This window comes from Lolium perenne, chromosome 5 (genome assembly GCF_019359855.2).
Source record: "Lolium perenne isolate Kyuss_39 chromosome 5, Kyuss_2.0, whole genome shotgun sequence".
NCBI lineage: Eukaryota > Viridiplantae > Streptophyta > Magnoliopsida > Poales > Poaceae > Lolium > Lolium perenne.
This window is the reverse complement of record NC_067248.2, coordinates 249,272,403-249,292,432: the sequence shown is the minus strand read 5'-3', so window position 1 is coordinate 249,292,432 and position 20,030 is coordinate 249,272,403. Positions and strand designations below refer to the sequence as shown.

The following is a 20,030-nucleotide window of genomic DNA, read 5'->3' as shown; positions in this document are numbered from 1 at the left end:
AGGGACGCCCCTTTATTTAAAGGTAAAAGTCAACCATTCACTACAGATTCCATCGGTACAGGATCTTCACAAGTATTCATCTTATTAATATATTAAAGCTAATATCCGGACAATACAGGATCTCCACATGTATTCAAATATTCAAGGAAATTTTATATTACCCAAAAAAGGAAATTTTATATCCGTCATTTCCTTGTTACTCAAACACATGTACTATTTGTGTATAATCAAAATCATTTGAAGAGTATATCCATCATTTCCTTGACACTCTAAAATGTATTTTCACATAACGAGTTCATATGCACCCGTGAGTCGAGTTGGATTTCCCGATAAATTGTAGTGTGAAACACCCAATCCAATTGCAAAATCCTAGTTTATACACTACCGAGAACAAGTAGAAGTATGTTTGGGAAGTCATTTACTATATTCTAGTTGTTCTAGTTCATAGGCATTTTTCAAAAAGAACGGCTGGCGCAGTTGCTCAACAACTCGAGAACGTTAAAAGTACCACATAAACTAAGCACGGTATAATAAATAATTAATGTTCTAGTCCCTATTTCAAAGCAGATTGGGTTATAGTGGTTCGCTTGCGTAGTCTGTAGTATCACCGGACGTGAATTCCTGATATCTCCGCATGGCTTGATTTTTATTTTTTTCTTCCACATTAACATGTGGGACCCACACATAAGGCATCTTAGGTGCTGTTGTGGGCCACCTTGGAACACCACTGTGGGACCGAATTCATGCCACATCAGCGGTAGACGGTGGGTCTGTGTATTTTGGACCGTAGATAGACATTAGGAGCAAGTTGGAGGATTGAAGTAAGGCAAGTTTTAAGTTGGAGGATTGTTTTAGACATAGCCGACAACTTCCAGGGCTATTGATGCATTTCACTCCGCGCTATACGGTCGTTATTACCACGTCATTCCCGAGGGAGGTACGGCAGCCCTGTCGCCTGTCGGTGCTCCACTACACACTACCGGACGCGTCCCGGCTATTCTACACTAGACGTGCGTCGCACCCTCCCACTGCCGATGGGACCCACACCCTCTCGGCCCCATCCGCAGTGACACAGAGGTCCTACCCCATTCCCCAGCAGCTGCCTAGTCGCTACCTCCACCTCACCTCACCGCACCAACCATCCGCCGCGCGGCGAGCCTAGTTAACTGCAGCAAGCTCACCGGCAACGGCCTAGCTCAGACCCGACCGGAGCATCCTCTGCCTCAGCTGCCCGCGCGCCGGAGGAGGTCGGGGAATGCGATAGGAGAGAGGCAGGCGGAGCGCGCGGAGATGGTGTCCAAGAGGGGGGGCTGCTGCGGCTGGCTGATCGTGGCGCTGGTGCTGGCGCTGGTGGCCACGGCGGCGGTGGTGGCCATCATGAAGCGGAAGCCCGGGGGCGGAGGAGGAGGAGGAGGCTCGAGCCGCCGCCCCAAGCCGCTCCCCGTCCCCGGCCCGCCCGGCGACGTCGACTCCAAGTACGGCGACTCGCTCGGGATCGCGCTCCAGTTCTTCCAGGTCCAGAAGGGTGAGTACCGCCATAATGCTCTCGCGACTCGACGGTTTTTGCTCCGAGACGTTGCCCGTTTGTTGCGCCGCGCCGGGATCGCAGGCCTGTTTTCTGTGTCGAGTTTGGCCGTGGTTAGATTCAGTCGCACGCCATCCACGCGATGGGTGGTGGAGAGGCCAATTCGCTCGCTTCGGCTGTTCTGCTGCCCTGTGATGAACAATTTCGCACCACCTAGTAGCTACTGCCGACGAAATCCGTGGTGGCCGGCGGTGGTAGAATTTTGGGAATTTTTTTGTGGCCAATTGCTCTGTCCATCACTTCCTGATGATTTTCACTTCAGAGAGTGCAGAACCTGTCCACTGACTGCAAAAGCTCTACTTTTATTGTGGTGCTTTCGTGTTGCTGCCAGTGTGGTCTGTCTTGCAGATTCCACTCAGCTGTTCTCATGTACCTCTGAATTTGAATGCTTTTGATTCGATGCTCCTTTAGCTACGAGGGATTGCTCCTTTAGATGTTCCTGGAATGTCGGCCGAGCAAAATCGCCAACCATTTCTTCTTCTCTAGCACCGATCCATTTCAGAAATTCTGTTTAATTCCGGTTCTCTCCTGCAGCGGGGAAGCTGGTGGACAACCAGATCCCGTGGCGGGGCGACTCGGCGCTGGACGACGGGAAGGAGGCGAAGCTGGATCTCTCCAAGGGGCTCTACGACGCCGGGGATCACATGAAGTTCACCTTCCCCATGGCCTTCACGGCCACCGTGCTCGCCTGGTCCATCCTCGAGTACGGGGACCAGATGACCGCCGCCAAGCAGCTCGACCCTGCGCTCGACGGGCTCCGCTGGATCACGGATTTCCTCATCGCCGCGCATCCGTCAGACAACGTGTTATACATTCAGGTATAGAGCTGTTGTGTACTACTTCTCTGGGTGCAGGTACGGAGCTTAGTGTGCATTTTAAGATTTAATTATGGGTTTATTATTGGGGGCTGACCTGATGGCTGTTCAGTAGAGGGCAGACTTTGGTTGGTACTTGGTAGGGAAGCAACAGTCCAGGTGAGATGTCATGATCAGGACACCTAATATTTAGGAGGCACTCAGCTGTCTGCTTCATATTCAAAATGACACATTTGTTGCGATCCTTGGCTAGTGATCAGACAAGGGAAAGATCCCATGTTTCTTTCAAAAATCTCTTCGAAGCTGAATTCAAGTTGGACTTCATAACATTCACAACAATAAGACTAACTTATTGTAAATGTAAAGTTGACCCTTGATAGTAGGGGATCTCAAGTGTTTTAGTCAACTGCGTTTAGTCAGGGATATTGGGTAGGGTGTAAAGTGCATGATCTACTGAAGCATAGAGCACAATCTAACACTGTAAACAAACTCTTTCCTGAAGAATTATGTTTTTTAGTCTGGTAAAATCAGATCGAAGCATTAGAAAATTAGGCAACTGAATCACTGTTGCTGTTTGTCCATCTAACTTGAACCATCATTTGGGTGGCCAATTTCAGCTTCAGGTGTTGAAAACATGGTTTATTTCTAAGAACAGAAAGCAATAGACCACCTGTCTTTTCGTTTTATCACTGGGGCTAGCTTTTGACAAATTGTTACCTTGTAGGTTGGTGATCCTGATCTAGATCACAACTGTTGGCAAAGGCCAGAAACAATGACTGAGAAAAGGCCGCTCACACAGATTAACCCAAAGTCCCCTGGATCAGATATCGCTGCTGAGGCAGCAGCGGCCATGGCAGCAGCCTCAATGGTTTTCAAATCCAGTGACACTAAATACTCGGATACACTTCTTCAACATGCACAGAAGTTGTTTACTTTCGCTGATACTTACAGAGGCATCTCTAGTGACACCTATCCAAAGCTCCAGAGCTATTATAATTCAACTAGTTATGTTGATGAGCTCCTGTGGGCAGCGAGCTGGCTCTATCACGCCACAGGAGATCAGACGTATCTCAGTTACGTGACTGTGCAAAATGGGAAGGCTTATGCTGATTGGGGAAGGCCAACATGGTTCAGCTGGGACGACAAGCTCCCGGGGACACAGGTTTGCATGCCTTTAGAAGGTTCTCATTATGACCCCCTTCGCCTACAACGATAAGAACCTTAAGTGATCTTTATCTATCCTGTGCAGGTTCTCTTGTCAAGAGTCAATTTCTTTGGATCCAAACAGACGTCTAATGCTGAAAACATGGGGCTCAAATCGTACAGAGACACTGCCGAAGCTGTCATTTGTGGGCTTCTACCCGATTCTCCATCAGCCACTGGTAGTAGGACTGGCGGTACGTATGAAGTTGGCTGTTGTTTGATTTGGTTTGATGAGTCTATGTAGAGATGCTTTATGAAATATATGGGTGCCTTCCATGTTCCCTGTCTGCGTAGAGAATTTCATGATATGCATCACAGTTTTGCATAGTTTCATATATACCAATTGTGATCTCAATGCAGGAGGGTTGGTGTGGATAAGTGGGTGGAATTCTCTGCAGCATGCCACAAATGCAGCATTCCTTGCTGTTGTTTACAGCGACTACATGCTGACATCTCAAACAGCAGCAGTGGAGTGCAGTGGAAAGTACTTTAGTCCAACAGATATCCGCAATTTCGCTATATCACAGGTGAACTACGTGAAACCTTGCAGACTATCTATTCCAGCTAACCATTTTCTTTATCTGTAGTTTGCTGTTTCCGAAGTTTTGCCAAGCATACAGTAAACCCTCTTTCTGTTGACATCATATCTTATTTATTTTTCCATTGTCATATGTCAGGCGAACTACATATTGGGCGACAACCCAATGAAGCTTAGCTACCTGGTGGGATATGGGAGCAACTATCCGCAGCAGGTACACCACAGGGGGGCATCGATCCCCTCGGATGCGAAAACAGGCTGCAAAGGATTCGACTACCTCCACTCGACCAGTCCGAACCCAAATATTGCCACAGGAGCCCTTGTGGGCGGGCCATTTCAGAATGACTCCTTTGTAGACTTGCGTGACAATGCGGTGCAAACAGAGTCAAGCACTTACAACAGCGGCACCTTGGTAGGCCTGCTCTCAGGTCTTGTCACCATGTCGTCCATCGCCAAGACATTCACATAGAGCTTTTTTCAAGTGGCGACCGCTTTCATCAGCCCAGGAAGCATGAACAGTCGAGAGATTTTCTTGGATCTGGCGATGGTAATGCACAGGCATTGAGACGCCTTGCGGTTAGGTGGTGATTAGCAATAGTTAATAGTGCCATATTTTTCTTGCTTGGTTTGCCGGTGTACCTGTGGTAGCTTACGAGTATTGTATTAGTAGGTCTGATTTCATTTGTTGATTCTGAGGTGTTTCCATCTTGGTGGCTTTGTGCCAATCTGTTATGGCTTCCCAATGAGACTTGCATTGGACATGTACAATCACATGTATGCGTTTTTTTTTACTGTATGTTCCATGCATAGAGAAGAACACCTGGCAATTATGCTGGGAAAAGAAACATGTGTTCATAGTGACACAGTATACTCCATGGCTGCTCCCATGTCCATGTGATTAGTGTTTGAAAAGCCACATACCACATGGAAGCACTATGGGAAGAAATGCATCCTTGAGCTTTTTGTGTGACTGTCCAGAACAAATACTGTATCACTTTATCTGCTTTGCGAAGTTTTAGCGTGAATCTTACTTGGAGCCCTTGTTTATTCTGAGTTAGAGCATCTCTCAGTCTGTGTCCCCTTAAAGCAATCCCCAATGCCTTTTAGGACGGACCCTGACATATAACCGACCCCAACCGCGTGCTCCAAAGGGCCATTCCGCCTGGCGCGGCTCAATACGGTATTAACAAAAAACATTTAGTACATGCCCTTATGTTTCTACACCCCGACATAACTTCTGTTAGATCGGAGAAAACTTAACGTCTAAGTTTGGATTGCAGTTTAGCAAAATAGGGATACATGGAAACTGTTGTAGCGCCGACCCTAGGAGCCGCAGCATTGCAACCATGCTGGTCCGATTTGAGTTCCGACTCGAATCGGGAAACCAATGGGCCAGTCCATATTATATAAGGAGGCCGGCACACAGCTCCCCGGGCAGAACGTACAGAAGAGAAGACGCACCACGGAACCCCGGCCTGTGATCATGGCAGCGATGATGATGGTGATGAGCGAGGAAGACGACTTGAGGGCTATGAGCGTGGATCGGTCGTTGGACGAGAACCTGCCGATCTTGCGTTCAGAGATGACAATCTCGCTGGGCGAGATGGAGCGTCAAATGGAATTCCCCGCCAACGAGCGGGACGATCTGTACGCCTTCTCCCAGCTGGATTGGGCAGAAGGCCTCGAAGACTACTTTGCCGCCAAGGAGCCGGGCCTCGCCGGAACCCTACGCTCGGAGGTCATGGAAATCGCTGCCAGCGCGCGTCGCCTGCGAGGCATGTGCCTGACAACGTTGGCGGCGATGGAGGAGGAGGACATCGTCTGCGTGGCCGCAGCACAGTACCTTGAGCACGTGGCCACGTACACGACCCAGGACGCAGCGGTGGCGGCGGGTGCCATGGATCCCGGCGTGCTGCTCTTCGTGGAGGAGTTCGTTGAGAGGGCCGGGATGCTCAGGCGAGGTGCAGCGGAGTTCGGGGGCAAGGTCGCTGCGCAGTTAAGGAAGCAGGCGTCCAAGATAGAGGCGCTGTGCACTGATACGGAGGCTTTGCTGCAGAAGATGGCGTCTTCCTCTTACTGGAGGTCGTGGAGGTGTCTTCCTCCCAGAGGACACACGCCGATGGACCCGACGCCGTTGGACATGACGCCGATGGACGACACGACGCCGCCGTTGGACGACACGACGCCGATGGAAGACATGACGCCGATGGACGACACTACGCCTCTTCTTTCCACCTCAGAAAGATCTGATCAACAATAACTGTAGTAGCATTTTGAACTTGATGTATGATCTGTCATGTTCTTTTTTAGATCCTTAATTGGGTTAGATCGACTTAGTTTTGATCCAAGATTATTGTACTGGACATGATATATATGAGCTGCAGTCATGGTCTTCGTGATCCATCAGCATTCACATTTTTATTTTTTATTTGAAACAAGGGCAAAAGTTTGGCCCTATTCAATTAATTAAAAATATAAATTTTACGAGAAAGTAAAAAGTGCCGAAGTTACAACAAACTCTACTCTCCTAGCATCAAGTTACTCACTTTATCCAAAAATCAAGTTACTCATGCGTTTGGCACCCGCCAAAACCCAAAGTTTGGACTCACATTTAATATTTTCTAGGATAACCGATGTTGGCGCATGCTTATTCTTGAAAACCCCCGCATTTATCTCATTCCAAAGTTCCCACGGAGTAAGAAGGGTGATGGAGGCCAAATCCTTTCGCTTCGTGACGAGTTTCCACCAATCATGGATATGAAGTGACGGCTATCGTTTTAGGTCGATGAAGTGGAGTCCGAGCCAAGGCTTGATAAGCCCCCAAAGCCTTATGGTGTAGCGGCAATTGACTAAGAGATGATCCACCGACTATGTAGTACGCTTGCATAGAGGGCACAAACCGGAAACCCTCACTTCTCCAAACGGTCCGTTGTCCAAAGCCTATTTTATATAGCTAGCCAAGCGAAAAATTTCACCTTGGGAGGAGCCCAAATCTTCTAAAGAGAAGAGCTAACGGGTGAGGAGGTGGTCCCAAGGAATTGGGCATTGCATGTGGATTTAGAAGAATATGTCCTATCATTAGTGAGGTTTCAAGTAATATCATCCGGCACATCCTCATGAGTCATGAAGGTATGCTTCCAACAACTAATTCACTCGCTCGGTGGAGCCATCTGTCTGCGGATGATAGGAAGAACTGAGAGGCAATTTTGTGTCAGCAAGGTGGAACAATTCTGTCCATAAACCACCGGTAAAGACACGATCACAATCTGATATAATCGACAGAGGCATGCTGTGTAATTTGTAGATATTGTCCAAGAACAGACCAGCAATCTTGCTACCGAGTAAGGGTGTAAAATAGGAATAAAGTGTGCAAACCGTGAAAATTTGTACACGACCACTATTACTCCATCATAGCGACCTGATTTGTGAAACCAACCAATGAATCCATAGAGACAATTTCCTAGGCACCACATAGAAGCGGGGCGGTTGGAGCATGCTAAGGTAGTGGACGTGCTCTGGTTTTGCCTGTTGACAAAGAGCAATGCTATACATACGGGAGGAATTTTATGGAATCACATTTACAGGATGATGTGGAGACATATGGTTGGTGCGGGTTTTTTTCACTCCCATGTTTTTACGATCCTGAACCACCCACGAATCACCAGGTTAGTCCGTAAATTTTACGGAATCACATTTACGGGATGACATGGAGACATATGGTTGATGTGGGTTTTTTCACTCCAATGTTTTTAGGATCCTGAACCACCCACGAATCACCAGGTCAGTCCATAAACAATTCCGTAACCAGTTTTCCGTAGGTCAGGATTATTCAAATTGAGCAATGCTACACATACGGGAGGAATTTTACGGAATCACATTTACGGGATGACTTGGAGACATATGGTTGGTGCGGGTTTTTTTCACTCCCATGTTTTTAGGATCGTGAACCACCCACGAATCACCAGGTCAGTTCGTAAACAATTCCCTCGTTAGTTTTCCGTAGGTCTAGGATTATCCAAATTGAGCAATGCTACACATACGGGAGGAATTTTACAGAATCACATTGACGGCATGACGTGGAGACATATGGTTGGCGCGGGTTTTTTTCACTCCCATGTTTTTAGGATCCTGAACCACCCATGAATCATCAGGTCAGCCCGTAAACAATTCCGTAACTACATACTAAATATCTTGTTTTGTTCTATCGGAAAAATGAAGAAATGAACCTAATTAGTAATACTGATGCCGGCTTTGTTAATCCCATAATGCCAGGAAACAAACTGGATCTGTATTTTTACATGGTGGAATTGCTATTTCATGTAAGTCAACAAAGCAGACTCTGGTAGCAACTTCCACTGATCACTCTAAAATAATTGCACTATATTAAGCCTCACGAGAGTGTGTATGGCTTCAGAGTGATTAATCATATCCAAACATCATGTGGTATTGGTACATTAGAATCACCAACAATTATCTATGAGGATAATGTGGCATGTGTTTCTCCAATGCATATAGGATACATTAAAAGTAATATCAATAAACATATTGCTCGGACCCCCCTTCTCCTTTCCTCTCTCCCCTGGTCGTCCCCTGCAGCGGCCGAAGGGGAGAAACCCTAGCCCCGCCTTCCCGCTCCCCCTTCTCCCCTCCCTCCCCTGCCGCCGCCAGCGTGTGCCGCCGGGCAAAGCCCGCGCGGCGCCGGCAGCGGCGGGCTCTCCCCTACCCGGCGCGTGGCGGGCCGCGTGGGACGGCTCTGCTTCATGGCAGCGGTGCAACTAGGCGGAGGTCGGCGGGGCTGGCGCGGCGGCGGCGGCGAGCCGCGTCGGGCGTCCTCTCGCACATGGAGGCGGCGGTGGTCGTTCTTGCTGCCGCGTGGTGGCCGTGGTTGGGCCTGGTGGCCGGGCTCGATCTGGGCCTGTGCGGGCCGGCGCGGGCCGCGGTTTCGGGGCATCGTGGCGGCGCGTGGAGCCCCGTCTCCGGCGTGCTGCGTGGGCGCGCCAGTGGTGGTGGTTGGCCGACAAGGTAGCTCCCTCCTTCGAGTTCTTGCTGGCCGCCGGTGAGGCCGGTGGTGGCCGGCTCTCCTCTTCGGCGACGGTGAGGCCGGTGTGGCTTCTTGCCTCTCTGGTGGTGGTCCAAGCCGGCGTCTGCTTCCCCGTCCATCGCCTCCAGTTCGCCGCGGTGGCATCGGGGGTGCGGTGAAGGACCAGGGTGAAAGCTCTGCCCGGTGCTTCCGGTGCGGATCACGGCGATGCCTGAGGGCGCCACTTCCTTCCTGAAGGCGTGATCTTTGGTCCCAACCGTGCCTTCCCTCTCCTTTGGTGCCAGGGGAAACCCTATGTCCGGTCCATCGGGCAAGGCGACGGAGGCGCCACGGCGTCGTTCTCTTCTTGAAGACGTTGTCGGGGCTTCTTGGGGAGAGGCCGATGTGTATCTGGAGGCTGGACTTTGTGATGCGCTGCCGGTGTTGGCTGCTGGCCAGGGCATGGGGCTTCGAGGCGCTATGTACGACGTGGTGGATGCAACCTAGTTAGCTGCTTCTTCAATTCTGAAGGATCCTGCCTTCTCCTCGCCGACTCTTCTAGGCTCATGAGGGGAGGTACGTTTGTCTGGGCTGCCTTGGAGTCGCGATCGTGCTATGGTGGTGTCTCGCTTGGTTCATGACGCGGTTCGGTGGCTCCGTGCTCCATCTCCTCACCTCTTTTGGTAGGATGTTGGGGGCAGGTCGTTCTCATCGGGTCGTTTGTAGCGGGGTGTTGTAAGCTGCTGGGCTATGTATCGTCTTGGGTGTGTGTGGAGTTGTATCGGCCATCGGCCTCTTCTTCTATGTGATTGATACGTCTTCCAGGACGTATTCTCGTTAATAAACATATTGCTCTAAAACTATTCTTTCCTCATGAATTACAGAAAAATAGAGAAATTGATATTTTCCAAACAAAATCATGTGACAATCTTGCATATTTGTTCACCAAGTCTTTACCTACTACTCCCTTCGTCCCAGTTCGCAAGGCAAAGTTTTCAAATATCTTGGCCCAAGGTGAATTCTCATTGGCTCTAAATTTGCACGTTAAAACATGCAAAAACTTTGCCTTTCACATGCATGGAGTACAAGTGTGCGGTGGTTTCACATACATGGAGTACTAGTGCGTGGTGGGAGATGAAAAGAGAAGTGTTTGCATGCAAAAATGAATTAGTTTACTCCCACATTAAATGCAAAATGTGCCTAGGAGGTGAGAGATTTTGGGACAAATATTTTTTGGGAATTTGCCTTGCGAACTGGAACGGAGGGAGTACTGCATTTCAAAAATGCATTTATGGCATTGGTATGAGATGACTTAGATTTTTTCAAAGTTTAGTGGCAGAAATCTCCGAGAACTGAACGTAGTATTTATCATCCGATATTAGTATATTGAACTTTTTCCTTGTGAGTTTTCCAACGGATTTCTCCTATAGGTTTTAATGATACAATTATTATACCAATGGTATATTGGATTCCTATATTCTCCTTATATTTTCTCCAGGACTTTTCGAGCATAAACTTTGGACAAGATCGGAGATTCTCAAATATTCAAGATTAAGGACTATCAAGATTTTCAAACACTCAAGACACTATGGAAAATTTCAAGACATTGAAGATTTTGTAGACATCCTTGTTCAAGGGGAAGTGTTAGGAAATAATAAGCAGATATATATTAGCGTCAGTTTTAGGATAATAGAGCAGTTAGGACTTTCTATGGGCTAACTCCAGTTAGCGTTGATCAAACGCTATCCTCTCCAAAGAGACATCACGTCTATACCAACATGCATAAGGTTGTGCAAGCCGACTTTGTACACCATCTGTTCAGAAACTATATATATAGGTGAATAGTTCCATCAATAAAGAGAAGTCCAATTTACCCCCTAAACTTGTCTCAAAGTTTAGCTTACAACTCTGAACTTTACTTTGGTTCAACTTTCAACTCTGAATTCTAAAACGGTTCACCCCTTGCATTGTCTTAAGCCGGTTTTTCTTGTCACGTAATGTATTGTATTGGTAAAATAGTGCGTACATGTATTCTATGTCTTTAACTCTTCATCTTAAACTCTATGCTTCATCTTCAACTCTTCACCCGTCGGAATAAAAATGCCTCCCCGTGGCTCGTTGCGCTGCGTGGTGGTTGCCCCGTGCTGGCGGAAAACTGGGTACGATAGGTGATGTAGAGGGTAGACGCCGGGTGTTATTTGTCCGATGGAGGCACCCCTCTATGGTTCCCATGGCCTCGTTCTAGAGAGGAAGAAGACCATGATGAGGCATGAGGTGATCATGCGATATGGAGAGAGAGGAAGTACATGTACCGTGTATGTTGTATGTTGATGAGTTGACACAGTATATAGGGAGAAAAAACGCTAGCTGGCAAAAAAAACCGGTTCAAAACTTGTCAAAAAAGGGTAGAAAGTTTAATTCTGAACGGTTTATAGAATTCATGTAGCACCCTACCTTTTAATAAAGGCAAGATACCTGTGTATAGTGCTATTCCCGGGATCACTGATAGCACACACGTTACAAAATATAGTAATCATTGCAATAGTATCAAATTACTACATCTTTGATCCAGAGGGTAAAGTAAAACCTTACAAATTGCATAGTCACATGGACTAGCTCTGTACAATATTCAGAACAAACACAGCGGAAATGTAAATCATCAATGAGCCTTCATCATCTCCATGTGCCACAGGCAGTCATGTTGGAATGTAGACTCGAGATCCTACCAAGTACTTCTCCTCGAAAAATCCTGCACGTTTGAATATGCAGCCCCACAAATGGAGGTCAGTACAATGATGTACTGGCAAATGACACTTATATGGTGGCAGTTTTTGGGCATGACTATCTACATGATATTTGGCAAGTGGAGTTGAGGCAAATTTGCATAAAGCCAATTTTATCATATATTTTATTTAAAACAAAATATTTTGAAATCCTTTAAATGACATTATGAAATCAAACCATGGTTAATCGTCCATGGGTTTTAGAATAATCACATGGTTACATCTCCCATGAGTTTTCAAAGGTTGATCAAATTTTAAATACATTCAGAAAACAATGATGAGATTCCTCCGTACATTCGCTGCCTAGAAGCTCAAATTGTCCATAACCGGGGACACGGCTAAGATCTTAGGTTTTTAACTCTCGAGAGGTTGCGCTCTTTACCCATAATTCGCAACCAAGCCTTTTTGCCAAAATTCTTCATCTTCATTAAGGCCAGAACAAGGTCACCACGAAGCTTTTCTTTAGTAGCCCCTCTACCTACCGGATCCGCCCGTACCCTGAAACTCCACCCACTGGCGGTACCCTAGGCGAGGTTTCCCACCAAGTACTTAGCTAAGATAGAGCCCATAATGTATTGTGGTTGCACTGGAAGCTATCTAAAACAAGGGCGACATAATAATCTCTTTAATCCTGGGTGGCCATCCACAAGTGAAACTCGCTGGCTTAAAACCCATTACAGGTAGTAAACCCCCGCACGATCCTCTGATGAAAACCAGAGGTGCAGTCCGGAGCAACCACTATTCAACTGCGCACTCTCAGGCACCCACCCGTCCACTGGTCCATCCCCAGGGATCGGAGCCCTGAGCAGCCGCCCACCACTCAAACAATCCACCCAGGCGATTCATTAAGGTTGTTAATTTTAATTCTCAATACTCACAATCTGAAACAATCAAAAACAGCAGTGGCATTTTGTTATTGCTAGGCATACTAAGAGTACTAGCAATGGTTCAAGGGTGGCTACACACTACTAGGGTTGATGAGCATAGCATAACTTTTGAAAATAAAACTCTACCATGCATACTAGTTTGAAAAAACACTAATGCATATATAAAATAAGTAGGATTTGAATGTCACTTGCCTTTTTGGTAGTCGAAGCGCGTTCACTTCTCTTATTCAAAATACGTGCCTCTCCGTACGAACTATAATATAAAATATAGCACAACATAAACACACCATTCAGAAACAACAAAATCAAACAAGACGACAATCGGAAATCGCTCTATGGTACTAAGGTGTGGCATGAGGTCTGGCTTGCAAGATATGGCGATGATAGTTTGGACGGAAAGTCACATGATTAGAAGGAATTGGATAATCTAAGATATAATTGAAGAATATTTATGCTTTACAAAAGCATGAAAAGAATTCGGAACGGCTTATGTAAATTGAGTCACATAGGTGAAAATAGTGCAACACAAATACTATTGAATAAGTGTGACAACAATTACTCAAAACGGTATAAATTACACATAGGCTTGGGTATGGAGTTGTGATATATTGAATTACTCAATTAACTCATTTGTAAATTGATTAGATTTAAACTAAGTCAAAGGAGTGAATGAAAATGAATTTGGATAAACACGATATTGGTTCAAGGTCAAGTGTCTAGTGGTATTGATGTGTGGATGTGATCATGAGTTTCACCTTCACAAAAGAATCATGTTGAGAAAGAAATATAGAAAACAATAATGGATATATAGTCAAATTCTCATTTTTTAATTTGAATATTTGCAAAGCGGTTCAAATATTTTGGACGGTGGTGCTATAGGATGAAGTACTGTAAAGCAAGGCTTATGCAATTGACATAGTGTGACAACACTTATCAGAATAGCACAAGGTCACACATAGCATTGGATATGAACTAATGATATATTGAACTACTCAAGTAACTCATATGAAAATTGAATAGTTCGAACTACGTGGAAGGGTCGAATGGCATGCGATTGTATAGACATAAATGATATCGGGATTTGGTTCGCGGAGCCTAATGGATAACAAAGGTTTATCTCATGTGATATGGGGTAGAGTATCTCCACCCTATTAAAGCAAGGTAAAAATCTAAACTAGGACATGTCACACTTTACTCAAATAACTGAGTTATTTGAATAATCATGAACCAGACAACCAGGGGTAAGCTATGCATTATCTGTGAACATGATAAAGATTTATAACTGGTCTTGGGAGATGGGTATGATCATAAAGATCGTTTGACTAAAGGAATTGAAACCAGTTATATGACTACACTTTTCGCGAAAAGTTATTAGAAAAAGTTTTCCGGATGGAAGAACTTTCTACACGGAAGTTGTAGAGAATTCCATTACAAGCGTATCGCCAGAAGAATCTTTCGGAAAAAGTTGGTATGATTTATTTTATAGACGATGTTGCAGATCAAAAGGATACCGCGAAAATAAAGTATGCGAAACTGGCATTGCAAAATGTCTAACATGATCTACGTGATTTGCCGATTCCAACGGTATAGAGTTTATCGAAATCCGACGGATAAAACTTAAGATATGAATTTTACAAAACTAAACATAAGTGGTTGCAGTTATAATGGTGTATGAAAAGTTGTCCGAACAAGTTGCTCGGATGGAAAAACTTTCTACATGAAACTTGTAGAGGATCTAATTAGAAACTAACGGAAGAACCACTATTCTAAACGGAGGTGTGGATCTAAGGAAATAAAATTGCGAAGTTACGTACAAGTGCGGAAATAGATTTATTACCAGGCGAGAAATGCGTCGAGTCGCCAGCGTTTCGCCAAATAGCGTTGGCGTTGCTGATGTTGCGTCGCGTGTCGCGTGTGTACGTCACAAAAACAGCAGCGTGTGCGCGTTTCCGTCGGCAAGCAACAACGTGCGGCTACGTGAGGGAGACAGAGAGGCGCAAGGCCCTTTGGTGTGCCTTTGGGGCTGCTCTCACGGGAGTTTTTTTTTTTTTTTTTGACAGTAAACAGCGCTTTATTGATCAAATCATATCATTACATATAGTTTATATAGGCTGTAGATTGAAACAATTTTCCTCAAGGAGGCGAGGTGGGACTAAGAGAAAAGGAAAAAGGCGGCGGTGCGGGCGTGCGTGCGCGCTATGGGCGTGGGCTGGGAAGCGGCCTGAGCGCTGGGGCGGGTAAATCCTATACACCGACCAGGTCGGCTGCTACCGCGCGCCGCACACCCCCCGCGCGCGGTATGGGCCGGCCTGGTCGGCCCAGTTCGCCTATTTTTCTGTTTTCTGTTTCTTTTTTCTTTTTTCTTTTTTCTTTCGTTTTTCTTTTTTATTTTATGTTTCTTTTTGTTTATTTTTATTTTTATTTTTTGTTTATTTTCTGTTTATTTTTATTTTTGTTCAAATTTGAAAATAGTTCAAATTCAGTTTTTTTCAAAATTGGAAATTGTTCAAAATTTTAAAAATATTCAAATTTGAAAACCGTTCAAATACAAAAAATATTCAAATTATAAAAGCGTTCAAATTTGAAATCCGTTCAAATTTGAAAAATGTTCAAATACAAAAAATGTTCAAATTATAAAAGCGTTCAAATTTAAAATCCGTTCAAATATATAAAGCGTTCAAATTTCGAAAAATGTTCAAATTCAAAAAATGTTCATAACTAAGAATGTTAATTTTGAAATAAATTTACAAAATTTAATAAATGTTCAAATTTAAATTATGTCTATATCCGAAAATGTTCAAATTTCGAAAAAAATTAAAACAAAATCTGAACATTTTAAAAATTTCGAAAAACAGATTTGGAAATTTTGTTCACCGAAAATATATTTTTTTAAAGTTAAATATTAAAAAAGAAAAATATTAACAGAAAAGAAACAGCAAAAAAAAAGAAAAAAACGTACCTGCTCTTAATGGGCTGCGGCCCAACCGACCGACCTGGTCGGTGGGGTGTGCGGTGGCCCGTACACACCGACCAGGTCGGTGTACAGAACCTCCCGCTGGGGCGAGCTGGCTGGCGCGGGGAGCTGGGCCGGGGCGCTGGGCCAGGCGGTGGCTTGCTGGCTGCCGCTCGCGCGAGCTGGGCCGAGCGGCGGCTGGCAGGCCTGATTCACTTTTTTTTCTTTTTTTTTCTTTTTTTTTATGCTGAAATTGGAAATACACTTTGGGGCTTCAAATAATATCGGAAAAATACAAATGAGGTACCGTTAGATTCGTTACAAAAAATACTTCAATATGAGACTAAATTTGAAATAAAAATATAAATTTTATAAAACCAAAATTTGGCATACATGTCTATGTGGCTATATTGCCTTTTTAGGGTTTAAACCATTATCTCAAATAAAATATTTTATAAGTTTCAAAACCTCCGAACAAAATAGAGCATTGTTGGAAAATCTTTTGAAAACCAAGTTTTATGAAAACTCTATATTTTGCAAAAACCTTTTTAATATCCCTTTGTGAAAATAAGATAATCATTATATACATTTGGCCTATATGTGTGATTTTGAAAACACTTTAAAACCAAAAGCCTTTGAAAACACTATTTTGGAATTAATCTTGTAAATAACCTTAAAAAGTTTTAATTCTTTGTAAATTTTCAATCAAGTTCAAACAATCAAGCATTAATTTTATTTTTATTTCACATTCCAAAATTTAGAAAATTTCGGGATGTGACAATTCAGGGTTGAAGATTGAACCAAAGTAAAGTTGAGGGTTGTAATCTGAACTTTGAGACGAGTCTAGGGGGTAAATTACTTCTCTCATCAATAAATACTACTCATTCATTTCCAATTTTTGTTACTTCTCATTAATAAAAGATCAAGTTACATGAGTAAACAATAAAAGATTAAGTTACATGAGTAAACAAATGTCGGTGTGCCACATCGACTAGGAGACATCCCGTGCTATCTTGAACTAAGATCCGCCGCATACCGTCGATGAAGTCTATGAATAAGAACAAATCCACCACCTTTCGACCGACATCCTCGCTCCAGAGCATCAACCTCGTCTTGGTCCCTAACGCGTCGTGGATAATGACGAACGATGGTGACGCACCGAGAAACAGATCTCGCCAGATCCAAAGAAAGACGAGAAGACTAAGACACCGATTTGAATGATCCACAAGCACACGATGTCATCAAATTCAAGATACCACTGTAAAGATCACCATCGGTATGGGAGTGAAGTTGAGGTAGATTTATTTACTCGAACGCCGCTCCCACCATCCAACGACGCGCCACATCACACAAGTCTTAACTACAAACCGAAAGAACGGGCCCCCTTCCCCTCCTGCCGCAGAGCGGCAAGCGGATGGAGAGAGGGCTAACGCCCACGCCGGTGGTGATTTGGGATCTGGATCGCCGCCGCCTATCGGGAGACGAGAGACGAGCTAAGCGGTTCCAGAGTTCTGAATTTTGTTGTGGCCTGCCATTCTACCCCTGGTACCGGTCACAGTCCAAAAAGGTAGAAGTTACGCACCAATGGTGGATTGGCGGTGCTCATTGTAGCCCATCCACGGCCGATCTGTTCTTCAGTTATGAACGGGCGTTTCTCCGGAGCCCAATGGCGCGAAACGGCACGGCGGTTGGACGCATCCGCAGTCTCCAGCATAACCGCTCCCCCTGCACATTTCAAACCACGCGCCATTGCCCTTCCCCGTTCCATTTCATCCTCTCCAACCCACGACGAATCCAATCCATTCCATCCGGAAGGAGATAGATCCATAAGGTAATGATCGTCACATACTCACAGGCAACCCACATATGTTTGCTGCCTATTCGTCGATACAATCGAGCTCCGGCGAAGCACATTCAGTGTTTCAGATTTCACCGCCTTCTTCCTTTGTTCACGATTGAGACATATTGCTCTTGATTATTCCGTATGATCCGGCTCGGTTCAGTGCCATGGATAGATGACCATTCTCTGGACCTGCACATTGGTCTCTTTTTGTCCAACAACCGTGAACTTATAAACATTATTATCTTGCATTACAGAGTTTTGGGATTCCCGGTTATAGAAGATGGCGGTGTCGTTCATCACTAGGCTACTGACGTGAGTAGATGTGCCCAATTCTGTCCAAACCAAGTCTTTCGATTCACCATGAATTCTGTCCAATTCTCTTTTGCTCTTGCACGCAGCCTGGCCCTCGGGTACGCGTACCCGGCGTACGGCTGCTACAAGACGCTGGAGCGGCACCCACGAGAGATCGAACAGCTGCTTTTCTGGTGCCAGTACTGGTAAAGCACATTGGTATCTTCTTCCCATCGCTCCTCTGAAGAATGTCATGCTTCTGAACCTCTGTTGGTGATGCAGGATTCTGGTGGCCTCGCTGACGGTCGTCGAGAGGTTCGCCGACGGCGCGGTGTCGTGGCTTCCCATGTACGGCGAGGCGAAGCTGGCGCTCGTCGTCTACCTCTGGCACCCCAGCACGCGAGTAAGCATTGCAGCCCACATGAAGATCAACGTTCTGAAACCCCCGGTTCAGTTCAGTATGTGACTAACTCTGAATTGTGGAATTGGATGGGGTGTTCCAGGGCGCGGGGCACGTCTACGAAGGCTACCTCCGGCCGCTGCTGGCGAGGCATGAGGCGGACATCGACCGTGGCCTGCTGGAGATGCGGACCAGAGCAAGGGACCTGACGGCGTCTCAGCTGAAGGCGGCAGCCGCCGTCGGGCAGAGGTGGCTCGTCGAGATCGTCAGTCGTGTCACGTCGCAGCTACAGGCCGCAAGATCAGGCCTAGGCCAGGCAGGCGATTTACATTGATTAGGATCTTGGCGAATCAGAAAACTCACTTTCCACTTCTATCAATCTTTGGGATCTTAAGTATTGGTAAATTGTTCAATTGTTATCACCTGACCGTCTCCTGCGCATGGATGAACCAAAAACGTGACAGCAACTAACTTCTCGTAGCATGTTCAACACCCTTTGATGGAACTAAGGATCTAAACAAGGACAGGACAGCAGTTCAATACAATTCCCGTTGACAGAAAAGTCAAGCATCATCTGAAGAGGAAATAAACTAAAAAGCTGTCGACTTTCAAAGTATTTTTTTCAATGTTAAGGAAATCGGTAATCGTTAACTGCTCGGCCGGTTTGGGAGTAGAGATTAATCGGAATTCGGACGATTAACTGATTTAATCGGTCGGCTATTAATCGGTGCAACCTACACAAATTTGCACTTAAAACAATTTATATAAGAAAAATAATAGTATATGAGCCTCTATATGTCTCTCCCTACTTCTTTAAAGCCTAAAATCCTAGAAAAACTAGTACGCTTCTCCTCCATGACCTAATATTTAAGGTCAGGAGCGAATCAGGATCCACTAGCCGAAGCCGCGTTCCTTCCTTCCACTTCTTCTCCTCTCACCTCTGAAGTTTATATTCTCCCACCACCTACCTAGGGTACGACCCCTCTTACACCTCAACCACCTAACCTATTGAAGGCATCCTCCAGTTCCTGGACGAGCTCCTCATAGTGATCGAACTCCTGTATCTGAGGTCTGGAAAACTATGAGTAACTGGTCTGGAAGGGCAAGAAACTATTTGGCAACAGTAGAAACGAAGCTACTGGAGGCTGCAATCAAGCGGGAGCTTCGCAAAATCTACTTTATTGGGGAGGGGTAGCGCCTATATTAGCGATATGCATTGAAAATGTTGTAACTTTTTTTGACCAAGTGTGGTAGTTAATCGGGAAAATACCTAGTAATCGGACTTTCGGACTGATTAATCGGGCTAAAGGATTAATGCAAGAGATTAATGGTAATCGACACGGTCAAGCCCCTAGTAGCGATTAATCGGCCTAGTAATCGTTGAATCAGCCTAGTTTTTGAACAGTGATTTTTTTAAAGCTCTACACTAGGTTTCCCCATTGCGTATTTTTTCTTTACATATACAAATAAAAGAGTATATAAATCTAGAGCTAAAGTTTGGTTACATAATTCCTCACAGAATTTGGTGCTGATAAAACTAGTCCAGAATCCAACTAATCAGGGAAGGTAAATTCAGCTATAACACCAGGTACATCTGGAGAACACCCAAAATCTACTTTCAGCCAATATTTGTATTTTCTCATCAGGCTTCCAACAAATGGAGATTGTTTCTTTTTGCACAATATTATGATGACATTAAGAAAGAAGGAAAC

General features: G+C 45.2%; 2 protein-coding genes across 2 annotated transcripts; both read left to right on the top strand.

Moving 5' to 3' along the window:
- The first annotated feature begins 1,135 nt into the window (after positions 1 to 1,135).
- Positions 1,136 to 5,016, top strand: LOC127302615 (endoglucanase 24). The gene is made up of 6 exons (XM_051333107.2): positions 1,136 to 1,525; positions 2,120 to 2,403; positions 3,125 to 3,562; positions 3,650 to 3,797; positions 3,964 to 4,130; positions 4,281 to 5,016. Exons 1-6 carry the CDS (start codon positions 1,291 to 1,293, stop codon positions 4,608 to 4,610), a joined length of 1,602 nt encoding a protein of 533 aa, XP_051189067.1. The 5' UTR covers positions 1,136 to 1,290; the 3' UTR covers positions 4,611 to 5,016.
- A 12,891-nt stretch (positions 5,017 to 17,907) lies between these two features.
- Positions 17,908 to 18,740, top strand: LOC127298344 (HVA22-like protein i). Its single transcript, XM_051328229.2, has 4 exons — positions 17,908 to 17,939; positions 18,026 to 18,124; positions 18,201 to 18,321; positions 18,422 to 18,740. Exons 1-4 carry the CDS (start codon positions 17,908 to 17,910, stop codon positions 18,650 to 18,652), a joined length of 483 nt encoding a protein of 160 aa, XP_051184189.1. The 3' UTR covers positions 18,653 to 18,740.
- Positions 18,741 to 20,030: the final 1,290 nt, after the last annotated feature.